At 37.6% G+C, this 23,752-nt stretch overlaps 1 protein-coding gene across 1 annotated transcript in view; it reads right to left on the bottom strand.

Annotated features, from left to right (window-relative positions):
- Positions 1–23,752, bottom strand: part of FRK (fyn related Src family tyrosine kinase) — a gene marked incomplete at both ends in the record, with an annotated part of 52,161 nt that overhangs the window by 22,546 nt on the left and 5,863 nt on the right. Inside the window, 2 exons of the mRNA XM_080341414.1 lie at positions 204–367; positions 7,624–7,745. Of these exons, the coding sequence (XP_080197540.1) occupies positions 204–367; positions 7,624–7,745 (286 nt within the window). The remainder of the gene's footprint in view (positions 1–203; positions 368–7,623; positions 7,746–23,752) is intronic.

A 23,752-nucleotide genomic window follows, 5' to 3' on the forward strand; every position in this document is an offset into this window, starting at 1 on the left:
TGTTCAAAAGAGTACAGTATTTTATTATTAACATGTCAGCTTCAAGAATGAAGCTGTGGCACTACCCAGAACTTCCCGATAACAAGCAGATCATCACCATTTTGAAATGGTAGAAGGAGATATGGAGTTAACACCTTCTGACTGATATCTGATGAGTTAGCTTACACAAAATATGTGTTGCATAATGAAGCATTCACTCTTACCTTTAGGCATGGCTTTCCAAGCACCACGCAGAGGCCATCACTGTTTTTTCTGTAATAGTCAACAAACTCGTTCAGAGTTTTAAAAGTTTTCCTTCTGCTTAGAAAAAAGCCTCCTTCATCCAGCTTTCTGATCCTGTAGTGCTTCACAGATACACCATCAAAAACTAAGAAGATTTAAATATATTACTTTTCCAGGAATTATAACAGGGGTCAATATAACTTATGGCTAAACCATCATAACATTCCTAGATGTACTTGTGAGGACCTTAAAATAAAATATTTTATTTTCAGAGGTGATAGCTATAACATATCTCTTTCAAACCAAAGCCCATCGTTTACATAGTTTAACATATCCAGTCTATCAGTGTTCAACCATTCAGATTCAGAGATTCTTCCTTCCACCATAAGAACTGATGCAAAAATACATAAATAAATCTTCTGTGAGGCAGCTCATGTTTTCAATCTTTTAGGACACCAAGATGAGCCAGGAGCATCTAATTCGAAGTAATCATTTAATCAGGTTTTGATATATCATTTATCAGTGTTAAAATTCCAAATAGCAGCTGCTGTGCTGGCAGACATTTTAGAGCAAACAGATACACCCTCCACACAGCTATGTTTCTCTGCAAAGCACTCACATCTTCCATGGGTTTTACTGAGTTTGGTGCATATTTGAAATACGTAAAAATCAGGCCAACCATCCTCTCTTTCAAGTACCTGATGACTCCCTTTCCATTTAAATGTTTTTTATCCTAATCTGTTATTTCCTAATCACTGGGAGTTTTTTTTCCTTACCTCCTGTAGGTTATTTACCTGCATGTCATAACACCCAAAGTGTCCTTCCCCATGACCATCAGAGTGCTCTTTAGAGGTCTCAGAATGAAGGCAAGGCCACTGCATGCTGAGGCTAGACCTTGACTAGCAGCAGGACAGAGATGGGCAAAAAATGCACTGCCACTCACCTAGTATGTTATTTAAGGAATATTAAGCTTGTGATGGCCATGGTGGCTCTGTGATGTATGGCTTCGAGCAGTGCTCTCCAAAGCAGAGTGTGTGCAGCCCAGGGAGTGAGCAAGAAAAAAAGGGTGGTTTTGTACCATTAATAAATACAATAAATATTTTAAAAATATTGTTTATTTCATCTTTATCTCATACTTTTTAAATTACTTGTGTGTGTTTTATGATGCACATAATCTATCAGTACAGTAGTACACTTATATAATTTACAAATAAATACATAACTAAACATATTGGGGTTGAATGCTCAAAGGTCATTTTACTGATAGGCACACACAACAAAAATTTTGGAGACCACAGGCTTAGAAATCTGCTTCATAAAGGCATATCAGCAGTAGGAATGATACATTGAGCATCAGTAGAGACGGCAGTTCTGAAGAGCTGGAAAAGGATGAAGTCTCTCATGTAGGATGTTATTTAGCATGACACTCCATGACTGAGACATTACTATCCATTTCTGGTGGGCAATGGAGAGCTTATGCTATATTCTGAAGGGTAAATTTAGGTCCTATCAAAGCAGTATCCCACCTCACATTTAATGAAACAACACCGTGCTTTTCTGTGATGAGTGAAGAGAGAGCTCTCAAGGGGAGGAGGATGTTCCAATTGCCATCCTGGTTCTCATCACCCAACATTACACCTGCCCAATAGGCCAGGTGGCTCCTTCCACACCCATCGATTTGGGAGATTACCGCTACTGTCCTCTTCTTAAGGCACTCACACAAACAAAACCTGAAAAGCAAAGGGGAGGCACAGGGGAAAGGTCTTCTGCTGTTTACCTCGAGTACACCTTTTTGTAGCCAAAATTCCAGCAAACATATTCAATTTAGTCATGTTGACTAGTGTCTACTCTTAGTTGAATAATTTAATGGAAGTACATTTCAATCCTAGAAGCAGCTTCAGTCTGGTATGTTAGAAAACTTAATTATCTAAAAAATTATTATTGCTCTCCCCTGGAGATATTATAGCTGATAGATCCTTGATATTGTAACACTGCATGAATTCTGGTAGTCACTTTTGTTATACTAACAGAAGAATACACAGCTACACATTATATGAAGAAAAAATTATAGAAAATTATGGGCTGCATGCAATTTAACAAGCTGATATAAAGTATAATTTATCTCACTTTTTAAGTGAATAAGTTAAAATGAAAAATCTCTCCTTCCTTAAGTACTATCATGTACGATCAAAAATTTTTCTTCTGTACTGTGCAATTGTCATTCAACGACAGCAGAGGGCATACAGGGGCTGTTGAAAATATTAGGCGATTTTCTATCTGCCACAGGTACTATTTTGAGAAAGGTGATTTATCAATTTACGGTTCTGTATGAGGACCAGAAATAAGAATATTTGTAAATATAACTCCATAGTATAAAGATAATTACATCACACTTTTCAAATGCCATTTCTTTTTAACACCTCATAATTAGTATATTTTAATTATAAAATGCATGTGTATTTTTGTGACATATCATTTGGAAATGGGGCTGAAGCAAAATGAAGGAAAAAGTAATTCAGTAACAAGAGATTGGAGATGTAACAACTTTTCTGAAGCTCACAGTAAAGTCTATCTGGCAAAATGCATTGTTATTTATGATGAATAAAAGGCAAACAGGATGACTGTTTTGATCCAGTCTCAGCTGTATATCTCAAGTGATAGTAGTTTGACTACCTGCTTTATTTATAATTTTTTCTTGTGAAGCAGTTAATATTAATGCAAGAGTTGGTTTGAAGGATGTACTATAATTTCTTAAATGAGCTTTGTGTGAAGCCTTATGACAGGCAGTGTACAGGTCAGCTGATGTGTGTGGAGAATCTGGAGAAAATTTCTGCATTGATACCACCTTTGCTGGTCAGAAGCAGCTGAGATTGGTGCAGTATTTGACAGGAGGCTGTTTATTTGTACTCCAGGGCTGAGTCTGGCTGTCCAAATCCTGCACTGCACACTCACAGAGCTGGAGCATGGTGAGGCTCCTCTGCCCAACACAACACAGAGCACGAGTCACTCAGGAAAGAGCTGGACATAACCCCTCAGTGCTTCCAATCATCTCCATGTCCCCGCCAGACTGTTTAACAGGGCAGGATCACAACTTCAGCTTCATACAGTTTGACAGCAACTAAATTCGAAGACTGCAGTGGTTTTCTCCTTGACTTTCCACTCCCCATTAGATTTCTTCTTGGGTTTGGCTTTACAGAAGTAAAGCCTCCCCCTACTTCCCATCATCGTAACATTGGGCCATGCAGAAGTAGATTTCACCACCCCAACAGTGAGAATAAAACAATTTACTATTCTTTTCCCAGAGTAGCAAAATTTATGGTGGCATCAGCATAGTCAACACCTTTACCAAATGAACCATGGAGACACTAAGGCACCACCATTACCGCCAGTGTCCGAGCAGCTCTCCCATCAGCTGTTCTCCCCCAGCACCGACATGCAGCGCTGCTGGCAGGAGCTGCGCTCAGTCTCCATGCCCAGGATGGATTTGGGAGAAGAGTGGCTTATGAGATCACCCTCACTAGCACAGAACGGGTGCAGGGGCTGCTCCAAAATCATCCTCCCGCTACAGCCATCATTTTGCCACTCCTACCAGTCTGTTGCCTCAAACTATTACCTGTTTTTTTCCTAGGCTGAGAGCCAATCTGGTGTAGAGGAAACCACACAATCTTTTTTAGGAGCAGGGATAAAAATGGAAGAAAACACAAACGATTTACATTGTCATTTAATGCAATCAGTCTTTCAGATACCATTATTCAGTGAGGGGGGAAGTAGAGAGCCTCCTGCTATCATTGGCAATGACACTCAATTAAGCTGAGCACATCTAAATTATGGCTTTTAATTAAAAAGAGGCAATGTCTAAGATGGCACCAACATGTTTAAAATTTAATACATTTCATGCCAGATGCTGGAGTCATCAACATAAAAATCTGTTGACAACATGTGCATTTTTAAAATGGGAAAACCTATTTTTGAAATGTCAAACACTTTAAAATAATAGCAAGACATCTTAGGGGCCTATATAGTTTGATGTGCTTTCAATTTAACCATTTACAGCTGAGAAAAAACTTCCTGAATTTGAGCTTCTGTTTTTAATTTAAATAGTCTTTTATCATTGAAATCTTACAAATTATGAGTTTTCCCATCAAGACAAGTTAGAAGTGAAAAGTGTCATTTTAATGAAAGGTAGGGGCTTGGGGGTTTTTGATTTTTTTTTTCGTTTTTTGGTGGTGGTGGTAGTGGTGGTGGTGGTGGTGGTTGGTTGGTTGGTTGTTTTTCTCCAAGGAGATCTATTTATCTCCCTCATTAACATTATGTCTCCTATACATTGCCCATCTAAGTATGAAATCAAGCAGAGCAGTCATAAAATCACTTTATGGGTGCTTGGGGCAAAACTCTCTTCCTTTTCTGCTTCTTTTCCTTTTTAGCTTTATTATACTTAAAAGTTAGTCTGAACAGAGAGTTACAGTATTTTCTTAAAGACCTTAATTCTGAAAGCAGGTTGTCACTCTTCTAGTCATTCATCAACCCCAACACGAAACCAAAATAGCTATCGCAAATAGAACAAACCTCATGAGTTCTATAGAGGATGGGAGTACAGGGTCCTGCACTGCAAAAATTGGAATCAGAAATTAGGAATATACTGCAAAATATCAGGTTGTGACTTCTGCCCTGTCAGTGTATCAGCTACCATGGAGATAGAAACCATCTAGGACTTCTTAAAAGAAATAGTCCTGAATCACTGTTCCTCAAGAAAACACTGCTTTTTTGTTTCAGCTATGAGTGTATCATAGCTCCTTCTGATGGAACAAAAAGGAGACAGCCAGAAAACTGCCTTCTCCGTATTATCTGGTGGACTAAGCCACCTTCCTTCCAATTAATTCTCCCCACAGTACAATCCAGTTCATCATTTGCTTTAGAATCCACTAGCTCTCCCAAAAGTAGACATAAGTAATGAGATTATGGACATACAATGTCAGGGCCATTATGTGTACTAGTAGGTTGGAAGTAAAAAAGCTTGCACAACACAAAGAGACGCCATTCAGTCAAGCCTATTCAGTAAGCAACAAATAATATTTAGCTCTTCAGGATGAAGTAGCATGTTGAGGCTAAATTATGTTCAAGCCTGGGAAGCTGCTAAAAGATCTAGCAGAAGTGGTAAATTATGTCATTAATACTCACTGTCTACAGATTGCTTCAGATTTTATTCTCTTTCTTTGCCTAAAAGGGCGCAAATATTTAATAAATTTGAGATGACACATATATACATATATACATGCATACATGCATACATGCATACATGCATACATGCATACATGCTCAGAGGACAACCCATGTTTGTGCATGATGGAGGACTGGCTCCTGTAGCTGGAGCCTTTCCTCCATGTATATTATGTTCCTCAGCATCACACTTCTCTCCTTTCATCAAACAAACCAGCATGGAAGAAATCCACACTGACGGTTTTATATCTTGCTGTTATCAGCCATCATCAAATCTCCTATTCCCAAACAAGCTTGTACAGAAACCTGAAAAGTATCTACCACAAGCTCTTATAGTTGAATCAAACATACTAAATCAGATAGAATATAGTTTCTATCCATGATTTATAAGGAAAAAATTAAATAGCAGCATCAAAGGATGATCTCATCCAACCACAAATGCTGGCCTAATATTTATTTTCATTCTCTTGGATTTTTCTCTTCAGTACTTCATAGTTTAAATAATGTACTGCTGCCCTCCTATTAAAGAAGCAGTCAGGATGCACAATGGAAAATTAAGATTTTGAATCTTTCCTAGAAGGCTACAGTTGGAGAATAGCAAAAGGAAATTGCATTTTCCCCCTCAGGTGCACAAGCATAGGATTTTTCATTGATTTTTAGTAAAGTGTCATATATTCAAGTGCCAGCATTCAACATATAATGAAGTCCTGTTTATCCTTTCCTGCATAACATCCCACTGTTATCTGTCTAGCCCAGTCCTTGGATGAAAACAGTTCACAGATGAACACTTGATGGAAGTTGAAACGATGTAAGACAGGGATATCTTGTCATATAGAGGGAAAGCATTTTGAAAGGTTCATGGCTATCATAGAACCTTTGGATAAAAGGGTGCACACACAGGGGTCAGTTCAGTCACAGTCTGGGAGCAGCCTGATTCCTTGCTGATGTTAGTTTTCTTAGCACTTCTTTGCAAGAACAAACTTCCTTGAGGGCAAACTGAAGCCTATGGGATGAACTTTCTTAGAACTGTAAATATCATATGGATTTCATAATCTTCCCCGTATTTCACCCCACAGGCAATATATATTTCTTTGTCTTGGCAATAAAAAGCAACTTTTCCATTACCACAGAATGTTGCAGGTGTATACACTTTACTTATGATTCAGTGGGAGAAAACAAGAATGTGTCAAAAGTTCATTAAGGTGCTTAATGTGTTTCTGCATAATGCTCAGAAGATGACTGATACATAAACATCCAGGTAGAAGAGGAGTCAATACAAAAGAATCTGGTTGTTTACAAGGTGCCTCTCATTTTACTGACGTAATTCTGCATGTGACAACTTACAGTTCATTCAGAAACATCAAGAGTCTTCATTGGCATATGGAAGTATACAGGTAGAGCACATTAGGAAGTTTGGGTGTATAACCCTGTTGTCTCAGGGACAACATTGTACTCTTGACTCACACTTGTATGACAAGTTTGATAAAACATGTTCACAGGAAACAATCACTGCACAATCATGTAATTATCTAATATAGAAAGTACCATGACATTAAATAAATGACATGTACGTAAATGTAAGTAAAATCATTATCAAATAAGTCTCCTTATTCAAATAAAGGGCTTCAAATACATTTTAAAACACATTATAAATCTAACTTTATACTGATGTTTACAACCAAATTTTAAATAAAATATGATTATTCTAAAGTAGAGCTTTGAAGATCTCCCTATAATTTTGCCCCCGAAAACAAATAAATCTAAGCATAAGGTTGTGCTCTAGCAGAAATCTGATTTTCTTAAACTGCAGATATCTGTCAACATGGTTTAATTTTTATTTTGTGTACTAAGACGAAGAGTAGTGTACAACTGTAATGTATTTTTTGGCATTTTAATAATGAAAATAGTTTATATTTTAAGACAGCTGCTGCACTAGAAGTACTAAGCATAAGAAAGCTAATTGCTGTTCTGAGAATATTAATAAACAAAGCCTATAAAATAAATGTTAGTAACAACCTAAATGACACCTTGCCAAGTTTTCTTTATGTGTCTCCTGGGAAAGAAATATTATCATGAACTTAATTTCATTTTCATGCCTACAATTTATCATTCTCAAAAATTAAAAAGTCCAGATCACCTGAGAAATTTTTACAATATTGCTTAGGATGAAAATCTAGAATATACCTGAAAGTGAGTATTCGCCTTTTAGGCTCTCGCTTTCTCGGATTAGGAAGGCTCCTGCCTGGTTTCCAGGTTGTGACAGTTGTCTCTCGGCATCTGCTCGTTTGATTGGGCCAAAAAACCATCTGAACAAATGAAAAACATTAATTTTACCAGTCAGTGAAACATATCAGGAAGATAATTTAGGTTTATAAACACGCTGCATATTTACTAAAAGATAATCTGTTCCATGCTAATTAAATTCCAATAGCATGGGGAAAAAAAAGCCGACAAGAACTACACAACAAATTTATTGCTAGAAAATATTGCTTACACGTTTGAGAGAAGTGTTGATTTTACTGTAGATGGGAAGTCCTATAGATTTCATGGGAACAAGAACTCAAAAGTGATAGACTGGCCTTGTCCCAGGAAAAATTCATCAAGAAATTTTGCCAAGGCTACTGTGGCAGAAACTGATGCCAAGTCCGTTGATGTCACTTGAACTACATAGAGATGCAGGTATGTGCTAACACCCCAACATCTTAAAAGTCAAAGATCCCTGAAACTGCAGAAGGGTTCTCAGGTTCCAAGAGGTAAACCACACTGTAGCCTACCCCATTTCACTGCCACATCGATTTCTCAAATGAGTTATAGGCAATTTTTTAGCTCTGCTGCTGGTAAACAAACAAAACCAACATGTCTCTCAAGTCACGGCAAACATCTTAACATCCCTGTTCCAAGAAAACCTACTTGTATCTATGCCCTTTAAATATATTTTTATTTTCTCACTAAACCATGCATTTTACAAGGAATTGTTCAAGCCATGGTTTTAGTTTGCTCCTCTTAGCTCCTTTGCTGCTTTGTGTTGAGTGTAAATTAAATGGAAATAAGAGAGAGACGAGTCAGCATTTTCAACAGAGGTGGCACTTGGCTTCCATCCAACAAACACACAAAACTCTTTCCCAGATTAGCTCCACCCCTTGTTTGAAGCAAATGATGATTAATAGTTATCAGAAATATACCATGTACTCATAGGAGAACTCCTTTTAAATTAATCATAGCTGAACCTATTATGTAAACTTAACAATGTATCACACCAGAAGTAAGTTGCCTATTCAGCTAACTACTTTATTTGTCAATTACTAGGGAAAAGTACAGAAGGAGCCATCAACAAACTACTTCAGTACCTGTAACGCTTGTAATCATCAAGAGGAATGGAGGAAATAAACAACGCTGGGTGACACCTTGGCTGAGTAAGCGTGAGGAATGAAAAATGGTTTTGTATGAATAAAGAGGAAATAAAAAGAGGTAAATACAGATGGTGCTAACCTACAATAATAAAATGAAATCCAGATATTCTGGACTGCATTCCTGTCCTCTGATTTGAAGATAATTTAGATAAAATAGTCCTTGATACCTATTTCACCAGGAAAGGAATCTCATTAGAAAGCTGGAATGTGTTAGCAATAATTTTAATTCATTCAACATGTTAATTAATTAAACTAATTAAATTAATTCATTAATTTGACTGTAGAAAACTGAGCAATCAGTAACTGTTCAAATTCTTGACTGAGTTTATCATCAAAGGAATGAGAGGACATAGTACAAGTTCAACTCTATGCAAGTCTCAAAGAAAATTTGTCTAACCTAAAAATTGAATTCCAACCTTTCTGAAATTTCTAAAAACAACTGCATAACAAAAAATATCTGAAAACTAATAAACTATGATCTGAAAAAACAAAATGAAGTTATATTTTTCTCCTTGAATTGCAAGATATCACTTAGTAATCTCCAAAACGGCTGATTTTCATGACTGTGTATAAGAAAAGGTGCTTAATTTTGTGTCTCCTTTCTTCAGGAATTAAGAGGATAGCATCCTCTCAAAAAGATTCCATTTTGTACCAAAGACAAAAGAGCTTCCAATTAGTAAGGTTGAATTTCATGTTCTGGAGAGTTAAAAGCATAGTCTTTACATGACCCAGTGTTTGTATATACACTGCTAGTAGCTCATATTGCTAAAGCTGAAAACATGAACAGTAATACCATGTATGCAAGAAGAGGAAATTATTTAAAACAATATTACACGTGTATGTAAGATCATGTCTACAATACAGAATATTATTTTGGGGAAAAATAGACAGACAGACAGACAGATAGATAGATAGATTAGATAGATAGATAGATTAAACCACCCAACACCACCTTAAGTGCATATTGTATTTAGGCATATGTATCTGTTCCTTTGAGTTCAAAATATTTCAAATGCTATGTTTATTATTCTTAGATCAGAAAAAGCTTCATGTAAATCATCATGAATTTGCCATTAAAGATTACATGGAGGATATGTAATATGTAGGTCCTGACTCCAGATAAACTTAACAATTGAAAAGAGTCTGACTTGCAAAATAAGATAATTAGAGCAACAGTATTTGCAAAGGTAAGTGTAACTGAAGCAGTTACTCTGGAGAATGCACAGTGGACACATATTGTATATTACTTCATTTGCCTGACTTTATATGATCTGGTTAAAATGTGTCAGAAAAATATAATGAAAATTACTTTTATAGCGTTTGAGTAGGGGATTCTTAGTTCAAAGTCATTAGGTTGGCAATAATAATCCTACAGTACCAAAAGCAATATTCATTGTGAAAAATAACCCCTTAACCTCAAAGCAAATAATTTAATTTGTTATTCTTCTTTTTTAGAAAAGCACATCCAAGTTTAAAGTACTTTTTCCATTATAAATGGGGGTTTTAATTCCTTTTATAAAGTGTGAAAGGCTTATTTCAATTTCTAGTGACTGAACTTACGTCTCAAAAGGCTTAATATTTTACTTAATCTAAAAGTGTGTATTTTATAGGGGAAAAAAAAAAAGTACTCTAAAGAGTAATAAGGAATTAAACTAATTTCTCACCATGAGATATTGTTCTGTGGAGCAGGAAGGTCAGACCAAAACAACACCAAATCCTTAGTAAATCTATTCAGTTTATATAGCTCAAAGTTAGATGAAGATTTGGAAACAGAATACTTAGAAAAAAACAGGACTAAGACATCAAGCACCATTCATGGCACATATTACTTATCTAGCACTTTCTCTGACTTCAGTCTGCTACATTGGCACTAGGCAGTTCAAGAGAAGGTTGAATTAGCAATTCATACATAGTTTCACTCTGAACTTCAACTTACAGCCAGATCACTTTGGATTACAATTATCAATGCAAGATTACCAGGTATGGCACAAATAATTGTATTCAGGCATAAGTTTCCATTTCTAGCAGGAGCTGTCTGGTTAGCACAGTGGTAGTGCTTTTCTGTCAGTGAAACCCAAGAGCACGCTTTCTTGGCCAGAATTGTATCCAACTATCCAACACCCCATTCTCTCTTCCTTTCAGTGTAGGATTTTGAATAGGCTTTTTGGGTATTGTTTCTAGCAGCTTTCTCAAAATCCCTTTTTTACACCGTCATTGATGGCTCTCAGGACCCTTTCATTAAAAATTCCAGGCTCCTTCCACATCACTTCTGGCCACCATATATAAGAGGACTTACTTTGGGGACAGATAAGATGACCTTCATGTAGGTCCATAATAAACACAATCCTTACTTGGTGCAGATGATGCCCAATACTCAGGTACCAGTGAGGTTTCTTGTGATCATTCAGAGCATAGTGATCCCATCTCTACTAGTCATCAATTCTACTTGCAGGTTTTCGACCACAGATCAACAGCTGATGGACATACGGCAGGCTTTGTCGTGGGGTGTTCCCTGACTGTGTCAGTACCGTTGCTGAGACCCATACTCCTATCCTATGATCTTCTCTTCAAGCAAATGAAAGGATATATCTTCATCAAGGGGAATCCTGGCATGAGGGCATCTCATTTCTCATTTTTCATAAGTGCTTGCTACTGGGATTTATCATCTCATGTAAGGATAAATCTCATGAGATCACTAAGTCTCAGCATCTGGGAACAATTGTTGTGATTCCTGTGGTTCCCAACCAGAACTCTCCATTGCAGAAGAAATGATGATGATAAACAGGCTAGCTGGCCCTCCAGTAGATTCATTGGATTGTGTTAACTGTGTCTGTAGTGCTAGGCTATGAGAAGAAGAAAAGATTTTGTAGACTAAGAAGAGCAAAGTCTTGGGTGAAGACAAAGTAAAATAGATACTGTGTATATTAAAATCAAATATATTCTAGTTTCTTCTGGAATGCAGAAAGCTTGTGCAATAGCTAGAACAAATAAAGCTTTAACAGTATATTAAGTTCACATTTTAAATGCCTCAAAATCTATAGTCATAGAAAGCTGTAGCTGCAAAGTCAAGAACCCCAAAGTTAGAAGATGGCAATATTAATATTGCTTTCAGGAATATCCAGTATGATACCATCTTTAATTACATAGCCACATCTATTGCTTCCTACAGTGTTAATATGAATGCTGCTCACTGAATAGTTATCCTCTATTTGTTTTGTCATTGTGTACATCGAGTTTATTTATGGTACATTGTTTAGTCTCTGCTCTCAATATAAGTTATAAAATTACATGAATGGCTAATTTCCTAGCAGCCTCTATTATGGTGTTCACGACTATAATATTCGAATTCTTTATGCACATTCATTAACTGCATTGTGGCAGTTTTGCTTGCAAAATATTTTTTACAGTGGAGAAACATCACAGAAAGGGACTATGGCAATAAGACATTATTATAAGCATTTTCTGTTCCTTTTGGATGTCCAATTTGAAACACCTAGGGACTGTCTTCCAGGGAATTTATCATACAATATGAAGTAGTATATTCAGAGACCAATAGCTTCTAACTTCTGTGTCACAGAAGACAAGGAGCGACACATAGAAAACTAAAGAGACAGAGGAAGCGAGATCCTCCATGATCTTATTCAGTTACTTTCATCATATGACCATCCTGTGATCGCTGCCCTTACTCAGCACATGGAAACCTGAACAGGCTGGCGTGCAACACTCGTCACTGCCATCATTTGTGCAGGACAAAGAGGGCTGCTGAGCCAGCTTGTAATCCATGACAGGTTTGCAGTCTGCTGTGGGTAAACATCAGCACAGAAGCAGGCACAGAAGTTTACCAAGGGCGCCACCAGCACATCCTCCCTGAGCTGAGAGGAAGGCTCCAAGCACTTGCTGTGCTTTCCCAAAATATCAAAAAAACAGAAGGCAGCTGTCAAATTCTAGTTAATCTGTTCTGTTACCACATACAAAGTGCAATTTTATTTTCAAAGGCTTAGTTAGTTTGAAGCAAAGTTTTCTTAGATAACAAAAAAGCACACACTTTTAATATCTCAGTCTCCCCTACTAAATATCAAAACCTTTCAACAAAGTACATGCAAAAATGATTTATCTTACTGTTCTGAGCCACATTTTTTAGTTTCAGGGAAAGAAAGAGGCAGCATGTGCCTGATATCAACTGTAGAAAACTCACATCTGACCAGGTGAAGCCTGGAAAAATTATAAGCAACTAAACAATTTCATCTGATAGAAAATATTAGGCTCTCCTAATTATAACACTAATGAAGTAATATAATTTCTCCAAGAGAATTTCAAGCAATTAGGAAATATCACTGCAAACATGAAAGCCTTCCAGATATAACATAGTTAAGAAACAGATGTGCTTTACAAATGATGAACTGCATGCCTGAAGGAGAGCGTGGGAGATGAGCACTGCCTGCTTCAATGTTCTCTTTATAGTCTACAGTGAACCTGATGATGGCACAAGAAAGAAAAGGAAGGAAGGGAGGGAGGGAGGGAGGGAGGAAGGAAGGAAGGAAGGAAGGAAGGAAGGAAGGAAGGGGGAAAGAGAGAAAGAAAGAGGGAAAGAAAGAAAGAGGGAAAGAAAGAGGGAAAGAAAGAGGGAAAGAAAGAAGGAAGGAAAGAAGGAAAGAAAGAAAGAAGGAAGGAAAGAAGAAAAGAAGGAAGGAAAGAAGGAAAGAAGGAAAGAAGGAAAGAAAGGAGGAAGGAAGGAAGGAAGGAAGGAAGGAAGGAAGGAAGGAAGGAAGGAAGGAAGGGGGAAAGAGGGAAAGAGGGAAAGAAAGAAAGAGGGAAAGAAAGAAGGGAGGAAAGAAGGAAGGAAAGAAGGAAAGAAAGAAGGAAAGAAAGAAAGAAGGAAGGAAAGAAGAAAAGAAGGAAGGAAAGAAGGAAAGAAGGAAAGGAGGAAAGAAAGGAGGAAGGAAGGAAGGAAGGAAGTAAGGAAGGAAGGAAGGAAGGAAGGGGGAAAGAGGGAAAGAAAGAGGGAAAGAAAGAAAGAAAGAAAGAAAGAAAGAAAGAAAGAAAGAGGGAAAGAAAGAAGGAAGGAAAGAAGGAAGGAAGGAAAGAAGGAAGGAAAGAAGGAAAGAAAGAAAGAAGGAAGGAAAGAAGAAAAGAAGGAAGGAAAGAAGGAAAGAAGGAAAGGAGGAAAGAAAGGAGGAAGGAAGGAAAGAAGGAAGGAAGGAAGGAAGGAAGGAAGGAAGGAAGGAAGGAAAGGGAAAAACATACGCCTTCCCAGATATAGCATACATACTATGCCATATCTACATATTTAAATGTCCAGGATTACACTAGGGCTCACAGACTTTCACTCTGCAAAGGTAGTTTCAGCTCCTTCAGATACAAAGCCCACCCTCCTTGCTGCTTTCTACAGGCTTGCCTGGGATTGTTTTAATGCTGCCTATCCCTCATTGTCTTTTATTATCAGATACTGAAGGATGCATAGGACAAGGACAAAATTTAAGAGGAAGAAATTTAAAACTAATAATAAGAGAATGCATAGGACATTGCAGAAGGGAGGAAGGAAACAGGATAGTAAAAATTCAAAGCAGAGATGACTGTAGAATATTACCAAAGGGATGGAGGAGAAGAAGGAAAAAGTCCAAGGTAACAGGGAATGATGAAGAGAAAATAAAGAAAAGGAAAAAGCAAGGACTGCATTTGTTGCTCAAGGGCTATAAACTGCTGCTGACTGAGCTGCTGCACCTGCTCAGCAAATGCTGGTTTCCAGCCTATTCTGCTCCCACAGGGCATGTGGTTTTGGCAGCGATTTAAGCCTTACTTGGGGAAACAATTTCACAGAATATCCCGTGAACCAGTGTCACAAACTAACTCTTGCTGTAAGGATTGCTCTCTACAGATCTTTCCGCTTTCCCTTTCTTGCTTCATCACACCACTCATGTTCGTACTAGCCAAGAGAATACTTTAACATTCATTTTCATTGTGTATTTATTGACTAGAGATCATTGCCAAATGTACTGGTTTAAACCTTACTCACCAAAGTACTGTCGGCAAAAAGTGAGTCAAATTAAGTCTTTAAAAATGTTTGGGTAACAACAGCCTTCTGTATCTGTATAATTAAATCAGTTAAAATCTTAAAACACTGTAAAAGTACCTGACTTGGACAATACTTGAAATAAAAAATCCTTTAAAATGTACACATACAGTGACATGGCTCTGTTCTGATTACTTATTTACCATAATCAGAAACTAGTTTCCTCCAAGTGAAACTAGAAATGCAGGTTTTCAGGGATGGTTTGTAGGGCAGTACACTTAACCTTTTGCAACCACAATGAATTTGCATCATACATAAAGATCTGAGTCATGTATATTGCTCAGATCCTTGTTGTTGAATAACTTATCACCAGTTAGAATTAAGACTATCCCCACGAATTGTGTGTGGGACCTGGAGCTTCTGAGTCTTTTCACAATGACAGTGGGTAGAATAATTCTGGTTGTTGTTTTTTTTTCTGTGGAGCTAAAAATAGAACATGTGAATATTCGGAAAAAACTAAAGGCTCATTCCTACACTACGTAAGCAGCAAAGATCTATCAAAACCGTAGATGAGGATTAGTTTATGTCGTGTATGTATTTAGAAGTCTGCCTGTATGTTTCAAAATGACAGTCTGTCCATAGCAACACACAGTAAGTTCCACTGTGTTTTCTATATTTCAAGACCAACATTGTGATTTTTCTTTTCATTATAATGACAATGCACAGTTTTGGAGAATAACAGATCCCATTTTTCTCTTGGCTTTTGGATAACATTTTGCTAATGTTCTTGTCAACAGATTTTAGCTGACTGGTTGGTATTTTTCTGTGAATACTAAATATATGTTAGACTTGAGAGAGTTTTATTGGTGAGATGGCAGAATATACGAGGTGATAACTGAAGAGACACAGAAGTTAAAAAAAAGGGAAAGAACATTAAGTGCTACTTCTCCATAGATTTTCTAAACAAAATATTATAGCTTAATTTGTGAAGGTATCTAATCTGAAAAGCTTTTAAATGTAAAGGGTTTTTTATTTCTTTTTTCAAATGGAGTTTCCATCAAAACATAAGCATTTTTTCTTTTATTTTTGTTCAGAAAGGACTAAGTTATTTGAAGACAAGACACGATCAAACTATTCCCTTCATATTTTCTCAGGCTATGTAAAATATCATGATTTGATATACAACTAAAATTAAGGACCATTTTCAGGAAAAAAAAAAAAAAGCTAAATGAACAAAAGGTGAAACATCACTGCTTCCTTCTTGCAGGAGAAGGGACCTGTTTTTCCTTCCTTCTCATAATTGTTTGCTCATGAACATAAACACTAGGACACAGGTGATACAGTCATCCATGAAATGGGAACTTTAGTTAAAATGAGGTAATTTAAACATATTTATCAAACATACCTTAGTCACTATTTTGCTGGAATACATAACATGCATAGCCATTTACATTCAGTAATTTGGAGGGTGTACCACTGTTACAAAGAGGTAATCCTCTTGGGAATAAACATAGCTGAGCTACCACCAGAAGCAGGCAGAAATTTTGCTACCATTTATTTTTACAGAGATAGGAAATTGCAGGGTTTTGAGAGAAACAAACAAAAAATATTTATACTACTAGACTCATGGACCAGATTCACCATAATTACATTGCATAGTACAGTAAAAAATACGGTTTCAATTTACTCCTCACTGAAAACCTGAATCTAATGCTAACATTAGCTTACCCTACATGAGCCCAATGACAGCAATGTAGCTGTAGTAAACATGTGAAACACCTGCCTACAAAGGCAGATGGACCTTGTGTATACCTGAGACCTAAAAGAGACCCCAGGCTGCACTAACAAATGACTGGAGGAGCCCAGCTGAAGAAGCGGCAGGAGAGGGCAGGAAATGTGTCAAAAAGGACTTCAAGCCTCTAAAGTCTGCTTTGGTCTAAGAAATAGCTCTGGTTTAAGTTACTCGTTTGTTTTTGTTAGAAATAATAATCTGTTCCATAAAGAAAGGGCTTGTCAGGGCTTCAGGGACTTTTACAGTAAGTAACTGCGTGGGATTGTTTGGATAAGGTAACGTTCAACAGTGAGTAAGTGTGGTAAAACCCACCACAGAGATAGACATTTCCTCTTACAGTCTAGAACAAATCTACTGTCTTGAAAACGTAAGCACAAAGATTACTTGGGCATTAGCCTAAAAAATCTGTGACACATTGTGCATAAAACATTTCAGTAAGTACTTCAGTAGGCCATACCTGTACTGTCATGTGATTCTGTTGTAAGGGATTATGCATAATTAATTTTTCAGTAGTTGATAATAGCACTTGACTGTGCTGCAAACACGGAAATGAATTTGCTCTGAGTTTGCTTCAGGATGACAAACCATTGCACCTTTGGCTACTCTTGCACTTTGCGGTGACTGGGAAGCGACTATTTCACCTGTATGGACAGCACTAAAAAGACTAGTGCACCAGCTCTGTAGATTAGTATAGCTCATCCAATACTTGCTTCTTTGTACAATAGGAACAAAACATAATAAAGCAGCCACCAAATCACAATCAGATAGAGTTAATTTGAGGAAATCTCCATAAATATATCTCATCCTGTAAGCCCTCACTTCATTATTTCATAATTTCAACATTTTCATTCATTCTCCACAATACCGGTCACCTGCATGTTGTATTATTTAATCTGCTCTAAAGTTCTTCTTCTATAGGAGAAAATAAATGATAGATGAAAGTTGTATTGTATTACTTTTTCTGTGGTGTTTTACTTACATAAGTCCCTGATATTCTTCCAACTTAAGAGACAGTTAAAGTTTGTTCCCAGTAGTAGTTTTGTACCTGGATAAAGACTTCATTGCATTTAAAACTTGTTCTAAAACAGCATGTCTTTGGAGACTATAAAAGTCTGCCATTGCTTTTAAAGGCCATTGCTTTGGGACTTTGGGTGTGAAATACAGCCATATAATCACTCATTTAAAAAATAAAATAAAATTTGTTCCTCAGGCCCTATTTCTGCTGCACAGTCTTCCAAATAGCATTGTAAAATCTTGCATCAGTGCTAGTACCTGCATGCATTTGTTAACACATTCATGAACAAAAGTCCTGATATACTGCCATAATATACTCTAAAAGTAGCAATAACTCTGCTATTCATAACAACTGAGGAACAAAGTTGAAACCTTGAGGTAGCCTTAATGTTAGCATGGTACAGAGCACACTAATAACATCAATTGATTTAACATTAAGGGAAACTCAAAAGGACAAGAAAATGTTAAATCATATATTCGTTTAAACCATTACAGCTTCCAAAAACCTCAATTGATTTTCTTGAGAAAATCATTCCTGAGAAATTGTTTTATTTTCTCTCAGGGAAACTCAGCTTAGTAGAGAAGCAATACAGAAACCCTTGGAAACAAAAAGTTCCCCTTGGCTGCACAGGACGCTGGTGGCAGAGCAGATCTCTCCATCCATTTTATGCAGAGCTCTTTCCTGGAAATTCACTTGGACATGTAACTCCTCGGCCTATTCCCAGCAGCCTGAGCACATTTATGCCCTCTGTGAGGTCAACTTTCAGTGGAGAACAACCACATCACTCCACCCCCAGGGGTCTTGGAAAGTCACAGTGCAGTCTGACACCCCCAGGTGACCCCAAGCCAAAGGACAGAATAGTTCACATGGGGACAATTTTCTTAACCAAATGGTCTCCCATTTTTCAGGGCAACCTGGGAAAGATGTCACAATAAAGACACCTCTGACTTCCAGAAGTAAAGCTAGAATCATAGAATCATTTAAGTTGGAAAAGACCCTTAAGATCATAGAGTTCAGCTACAAACCTAGCACTGTCAAATCCACCATTAAACCATGTCCCTAAGCACCACATCTATACATATTTTAAACACCTCCAGGGATGGTGACTCAACCACTTCGCTGGGCAGCCTGTTTCAGGGCTTGACAACACTTTCGGTGAAGAATTTTTTTCCTAGAGTATACTCAGCTCTCTACCCCTGTGAAATCTCGGTATATTATCCGCCCAAGATCCACACATATGGTTTATTTTGCAAGAGATCACAACACGATGTCATAAAGGTATGTCAGCATCAAAGGAAGTTAAAAGTTTTAACTCTGTAGTAAGAACAAGATCTCGTTTTCTCTTTGTTTGGAAGTATTCAGAAAACTAGTAAGTATCTTTCCAAGCCAACCGACTTGTCATTCTGGAGCAGCAAAAAAATCAGGTTATTTTCTATGTATAAAAATAATACTGGTTCATCCCTGTTAGTGGCTGAGAATATATACACACTTCTAAACATTCATAAATCTGTAGGTATTTGGGAAAATCATGCAGTAAAAGGAACAGAAAGCCAAGATTCTCCTTTTAGAAGTGGGGTTAAAGGAGGCTGCTAGGGGGCATTAGGAGCAGCTGCCTCCTCCAGTTGCTGCAGCCCAAGAACCTCCTGGCCAGCTGCCAGAGCCCAGCCTGTGGACCCAGGGACCCTGACCAGGCCAAAGGATGCAGCTGCCACTTTCCTGTTTGCAGGTTCAACCAGTGGTGAAGCTGAGCACATGCGTCTCAGAGACACACAGACACATCCAGTCACATAGACTGACACAGAGAAGCCTTTGTCTGCAACAGCACCCACATACAGGGCTCAGATGAGGGCTCCTCCTCTTTGGCCGGCAGAGCCAGAAGGTCATTACTGACTTTATCTATCTATCTATCTATCTATCTATCTATCTGTCTCTCTACCTCTACCTCTACCTCTACCTCTACCTCTATCCCTCCCCACTGCTCCCAAACACACACATTTGAGGATTCCCCCTCTCAAATACCAGCACAGTCCCCCTCTCCACCATGAATCCCTGCCCTGATCTCAGTCCATTTTACCCTCACTCTCTTCACACACACTGGTGGCCCCAACAGCTGGTTTTGAGACCCTCCCCCAGTTCCACCATCTGGTGCTGAGACCCCACTTGCTCCAGCAGCTGACAACATGGACTAAGGGCAAATAAGCTCCGACTCCAGTTGCTGGCCCAGTACTCAGTCACACCAGTGCCCCTAGTAGCTGGGACCTGGCCTTTGCAGCACCCACACATGAGACAGAGGGTAAGATTACACACAGAAATAGTCAAGAAAGGATTTAATGAGAATACAGGACGAAGTGCATTGACCAGGCTCAGGGTTCAGCCAGACAAGCAAACTGACCAGCCCTGGTTTACACATCAATAGTCCCTTTTACACTCATTTCTGTCTACGCCAGCTTTGTTCCTCCCTGATCCCTTTTCTACAAACATCACTTCATCGCTTGACATAGCCCTACAGACCCTCCTCCAACATCCTAGACACCTAGGTTTGCATCCTTATCAGTTGCAAAGTCTGGGTTTGCCTACTGTTTCTTGATAGCCCAACAACTAGTGTGGCTGACCAGGTTTATTTCTGATTATCGTCTTTGTTAATACTAATCAGGTTAGGTTTGGTTCCTGCGTGTGTTTTTCTCCCTCCCTTTCCTTATTGGCAAGCTCCTCACATAATCTCCCTGAAAAACAAACATTCCCACACTCCACACACCCTTATTGGTGAGTGTTACTTGGCAGGTTTGTCCTCATCACCACCTCCCTTCCCACCCGTCCCTCAGGTTGCTCTCTGCATGTCCTTGTGTATGGCTTCTTCGACCAGATATCCTTAGAGGAGCAGAGACTCCTTCCATATACCCTCACAGAAAGTTCCACTAAATTAAAACATCAATAGTTTCAAAAGGAAGATAGAGGTTTGTGAGTTCTCATCATTTCTGAAATTCATGGTATATATTCATTCCCACATGTGAGTCTCAGATATTTTTTTTCTCTTCTTTTGTAGTGAGGTTTGAAAAGTGTGCTACCAAATCATTTGTGCTATAAATTCAGAAAAAATGTTATTAATTTTTCAGGAAACTAGTGATCTATCTGCTTTAATGAGAGAAAGCTAAGGGAAAATGTTTACCAACATTACCACAGATAAATTTACAATGTAAAATAATAAAGATTACAGACTAGTCTGCATAGAAATAAAGAAAATGTCAATTGCTGCAATCCTTTCTGGAGCCATCATTCATTATTAATTCACTTCCTTATTTTTCCAGTTTTCATTAATTAAGATTAGTGCACCAGCACAGAAAAACTGTATTTCTATCTGTTTTAAGTGATAAAGGAATGTACTCACGATCAATATTTTGTCTGATCATCTGAAAAGCTATTTCCAGACGAATTCTAAGCATGTCTGGAGAATTGAAAACTGCAAAGATGTAGATTTCCATTCTAATTTCTTGTAACTCTTATGGTTTTCTTATGCAGTTATGAATGTCAACTTTTAATAAAACTCCCATGAAGAATAAGCTTAACTAAGAAGTTTAATATTTTATTTTTAAAGTTCTAACACAAGAAGAGTCTGCAAATATATCCTATATAGCAGTATTTAAAAATCACCAAAAATGCTTTTTCTTCTTACATGTAGTAGCAAATACAGAATAATACTCTGTCTTCTTTTAAATAAGATTTAATAAATTACATTCTTTCTTTGCTATGTGCACATTGTTTGCATAACTTGAAAAGAAACAAAACATTTGATTACAGAAAAACATTCTGAATTCTGACTAATCATATCTTTTTCTACTAATCTGTTTTAAAATTAAAGTGCAAGTAAATGCTAGGTTATCTAAACTAGGCTGTGGGAGGGCTGTATCATTATTGTACGGTTTACACAGGTGTCTCTGCTGTAGCCTCATGTTAGAAGATAACATCTGTAAGATAATAACTGCACACATCCTGGGTTCAGTTCTACACCTTTGGTAGGAACCAAAATGAACTGATGAGTTAATCTGTGAGGGCGAAGACACCGAGCTTTGCAGCCCAGGCTGACTCGAGTGCTTTAGGGTAGATGGGGCAGACACATGTGGTGTGTAATGGACCAGATGGGTGCATTTCACAGGGACCTGTGCAGTGCTGCCATCTCCTTTAGTGCCTAGTTGAGAGTTTTTAGGTTTTTGGTGGTAGTGTTTTTTTGCCTTTTTTGTTTGTTTGTTTTTGCTGTTGTTGTTTGTTTGTTGCGGGGTTTTGTTTGTTTGTTTGTTTTTATACCTCATGACTAGGTAATCACCAAGCCAGAAAAAAAAGTCAAACACTTGTTTAGGAATAGAAAACTTTCTGCAGAGAGGAAAGGATTTTTTGTGGTGCTTGGTCTTTGCCTGCAGACAGAAATAAAGAATTGTGCAGTGTCAACACCTACACTTTTGCTAAACAGACTTGACAATAGGTCTGTAATTAGACATGGCAGTGATGTACCCTCTGACATTGCTTATACAACAGTTCCAGCCTCTGGTGAAGTACAAAGGGAACAGATCAAAGAAAGTGGATGGGCCTGTGCACTTTTCATAAAATCCTTTCTGAAACAGAATAATGGGGCTAAAGGGCCCATTGGTTTGACCTCACAGGGTATCTCTAATGTCTTTATGGCTTAACCTCTTCAGTACAGATATGATCCTACACAAAGAAAGCCCCAAAGTCTTCTATAACCAACAGTGCTTTTTACATGTTACAAAATAATTCTTCACAGCGATACCTGAGTTTTGTTTAAAATCAGCCCAGCTTGAGGACTTTCTAGCTTCGCTGAACTATTGGTATTTTCTAGTTCTAAACCTGCTCAGAGATCACTCAGCACTGCACAGCTCTGCATTGTCCTGCACAGAGACCTCAGAGACAGCTATTGAGGAATCACTAACCATTGTACAATACCTGACAGATGTTTTTGCCAACAGCATTGCTCAAAATCAGCTAATCTAGGCTAATGCACAACACACTCCTACTGAATCTGAAGAAAAAACATCAAACAGGACCACTGAGTTATTCTAAGAAGCATGTATGTTTTATTTTTCTAAGAGGTACTGTAAAGGTCACCTGGGTTTCAGAATGCTGTAAGAAAAGCCAACCAGGTGTTTGCAGGTTTTTCTGGCTTTCACATAATTCACTGTCAAATCTTTCATAACAGGGGTAATGGAAACTAGTATAATAATGATTATTGTATATAATATGTAACATACACACTAAGTTCAAATAGACAAGGTAGGAAGAAATTTCTTTTTTTCTCCAAGTTTGAATAGACAATGTTGCATATTTAGAAAAGAGGTGACCTAAATTAGACAGGTTTGCATGAACTGCATTGTTCATCTACAATGTCATAATCCCTTCCACCTTGCTGAGCAGAGGCACATGTTTTCTGGACATGGGTATACACGTGGATGTGCAAATACTGCTGGCACTTGATGAAATCTGACATTTCACAGTTCTGTAAGCCATCACCTTTTGTGTTCAGTATATCTTTGCATATTTAAGAAATCAACAGAAATTAAGATAAAGTTTGAGATGTGCTTGAAGACAGCACTGGAATGCTCAATCATGACTAAAGTCAAGTGATTAAATTAACAATTTTTTTCTAGTATTCAATCATTTAAATTCAAAAGAGGTGTTCCAAAACACTCATGGCAGTTCCAAACTTTGGGTACTTCAGATGCTGTGAACAGGTCAAAAATCAACACAAGCATAATCTTCAGGCTTTGCAATACACATCATGTCTCACAGGGCTGTTTTACATGGTCTTAAAAGTATCAGCCTTCTAAACTTTGTGCATACATTTGTATGCACACACAAAAGCACATATATAAAGTATATGCATGTGCATACATAAAACATATTCGTTGGAAGAAATAATTGAATTTTTTATGAGCTAATATACAAATGCTTATAAAAAAACAGATTTTGGTGATACAGTAAACTTTTCTACTAAAAACTATACAAAAATAGCTTTCATACTTAACATAACATGTTCCAAGAACAACCTACTACTATTTTGCATAGTCGTATTAGCTATG

Source organism: Nesoenas mayeri (assembly GCF_963082525.1).
Source record: "Nesoenas mayeri genome assembly, chromosome: 3".
In the NCBI taxonomy this organism is placed as follows: domain Eukaryota; kingdom Metazoa; phylum Chordata; class Aves; order Columbiformes; family Columbidae; genus Nesoenas; species Nesoenas mayeri.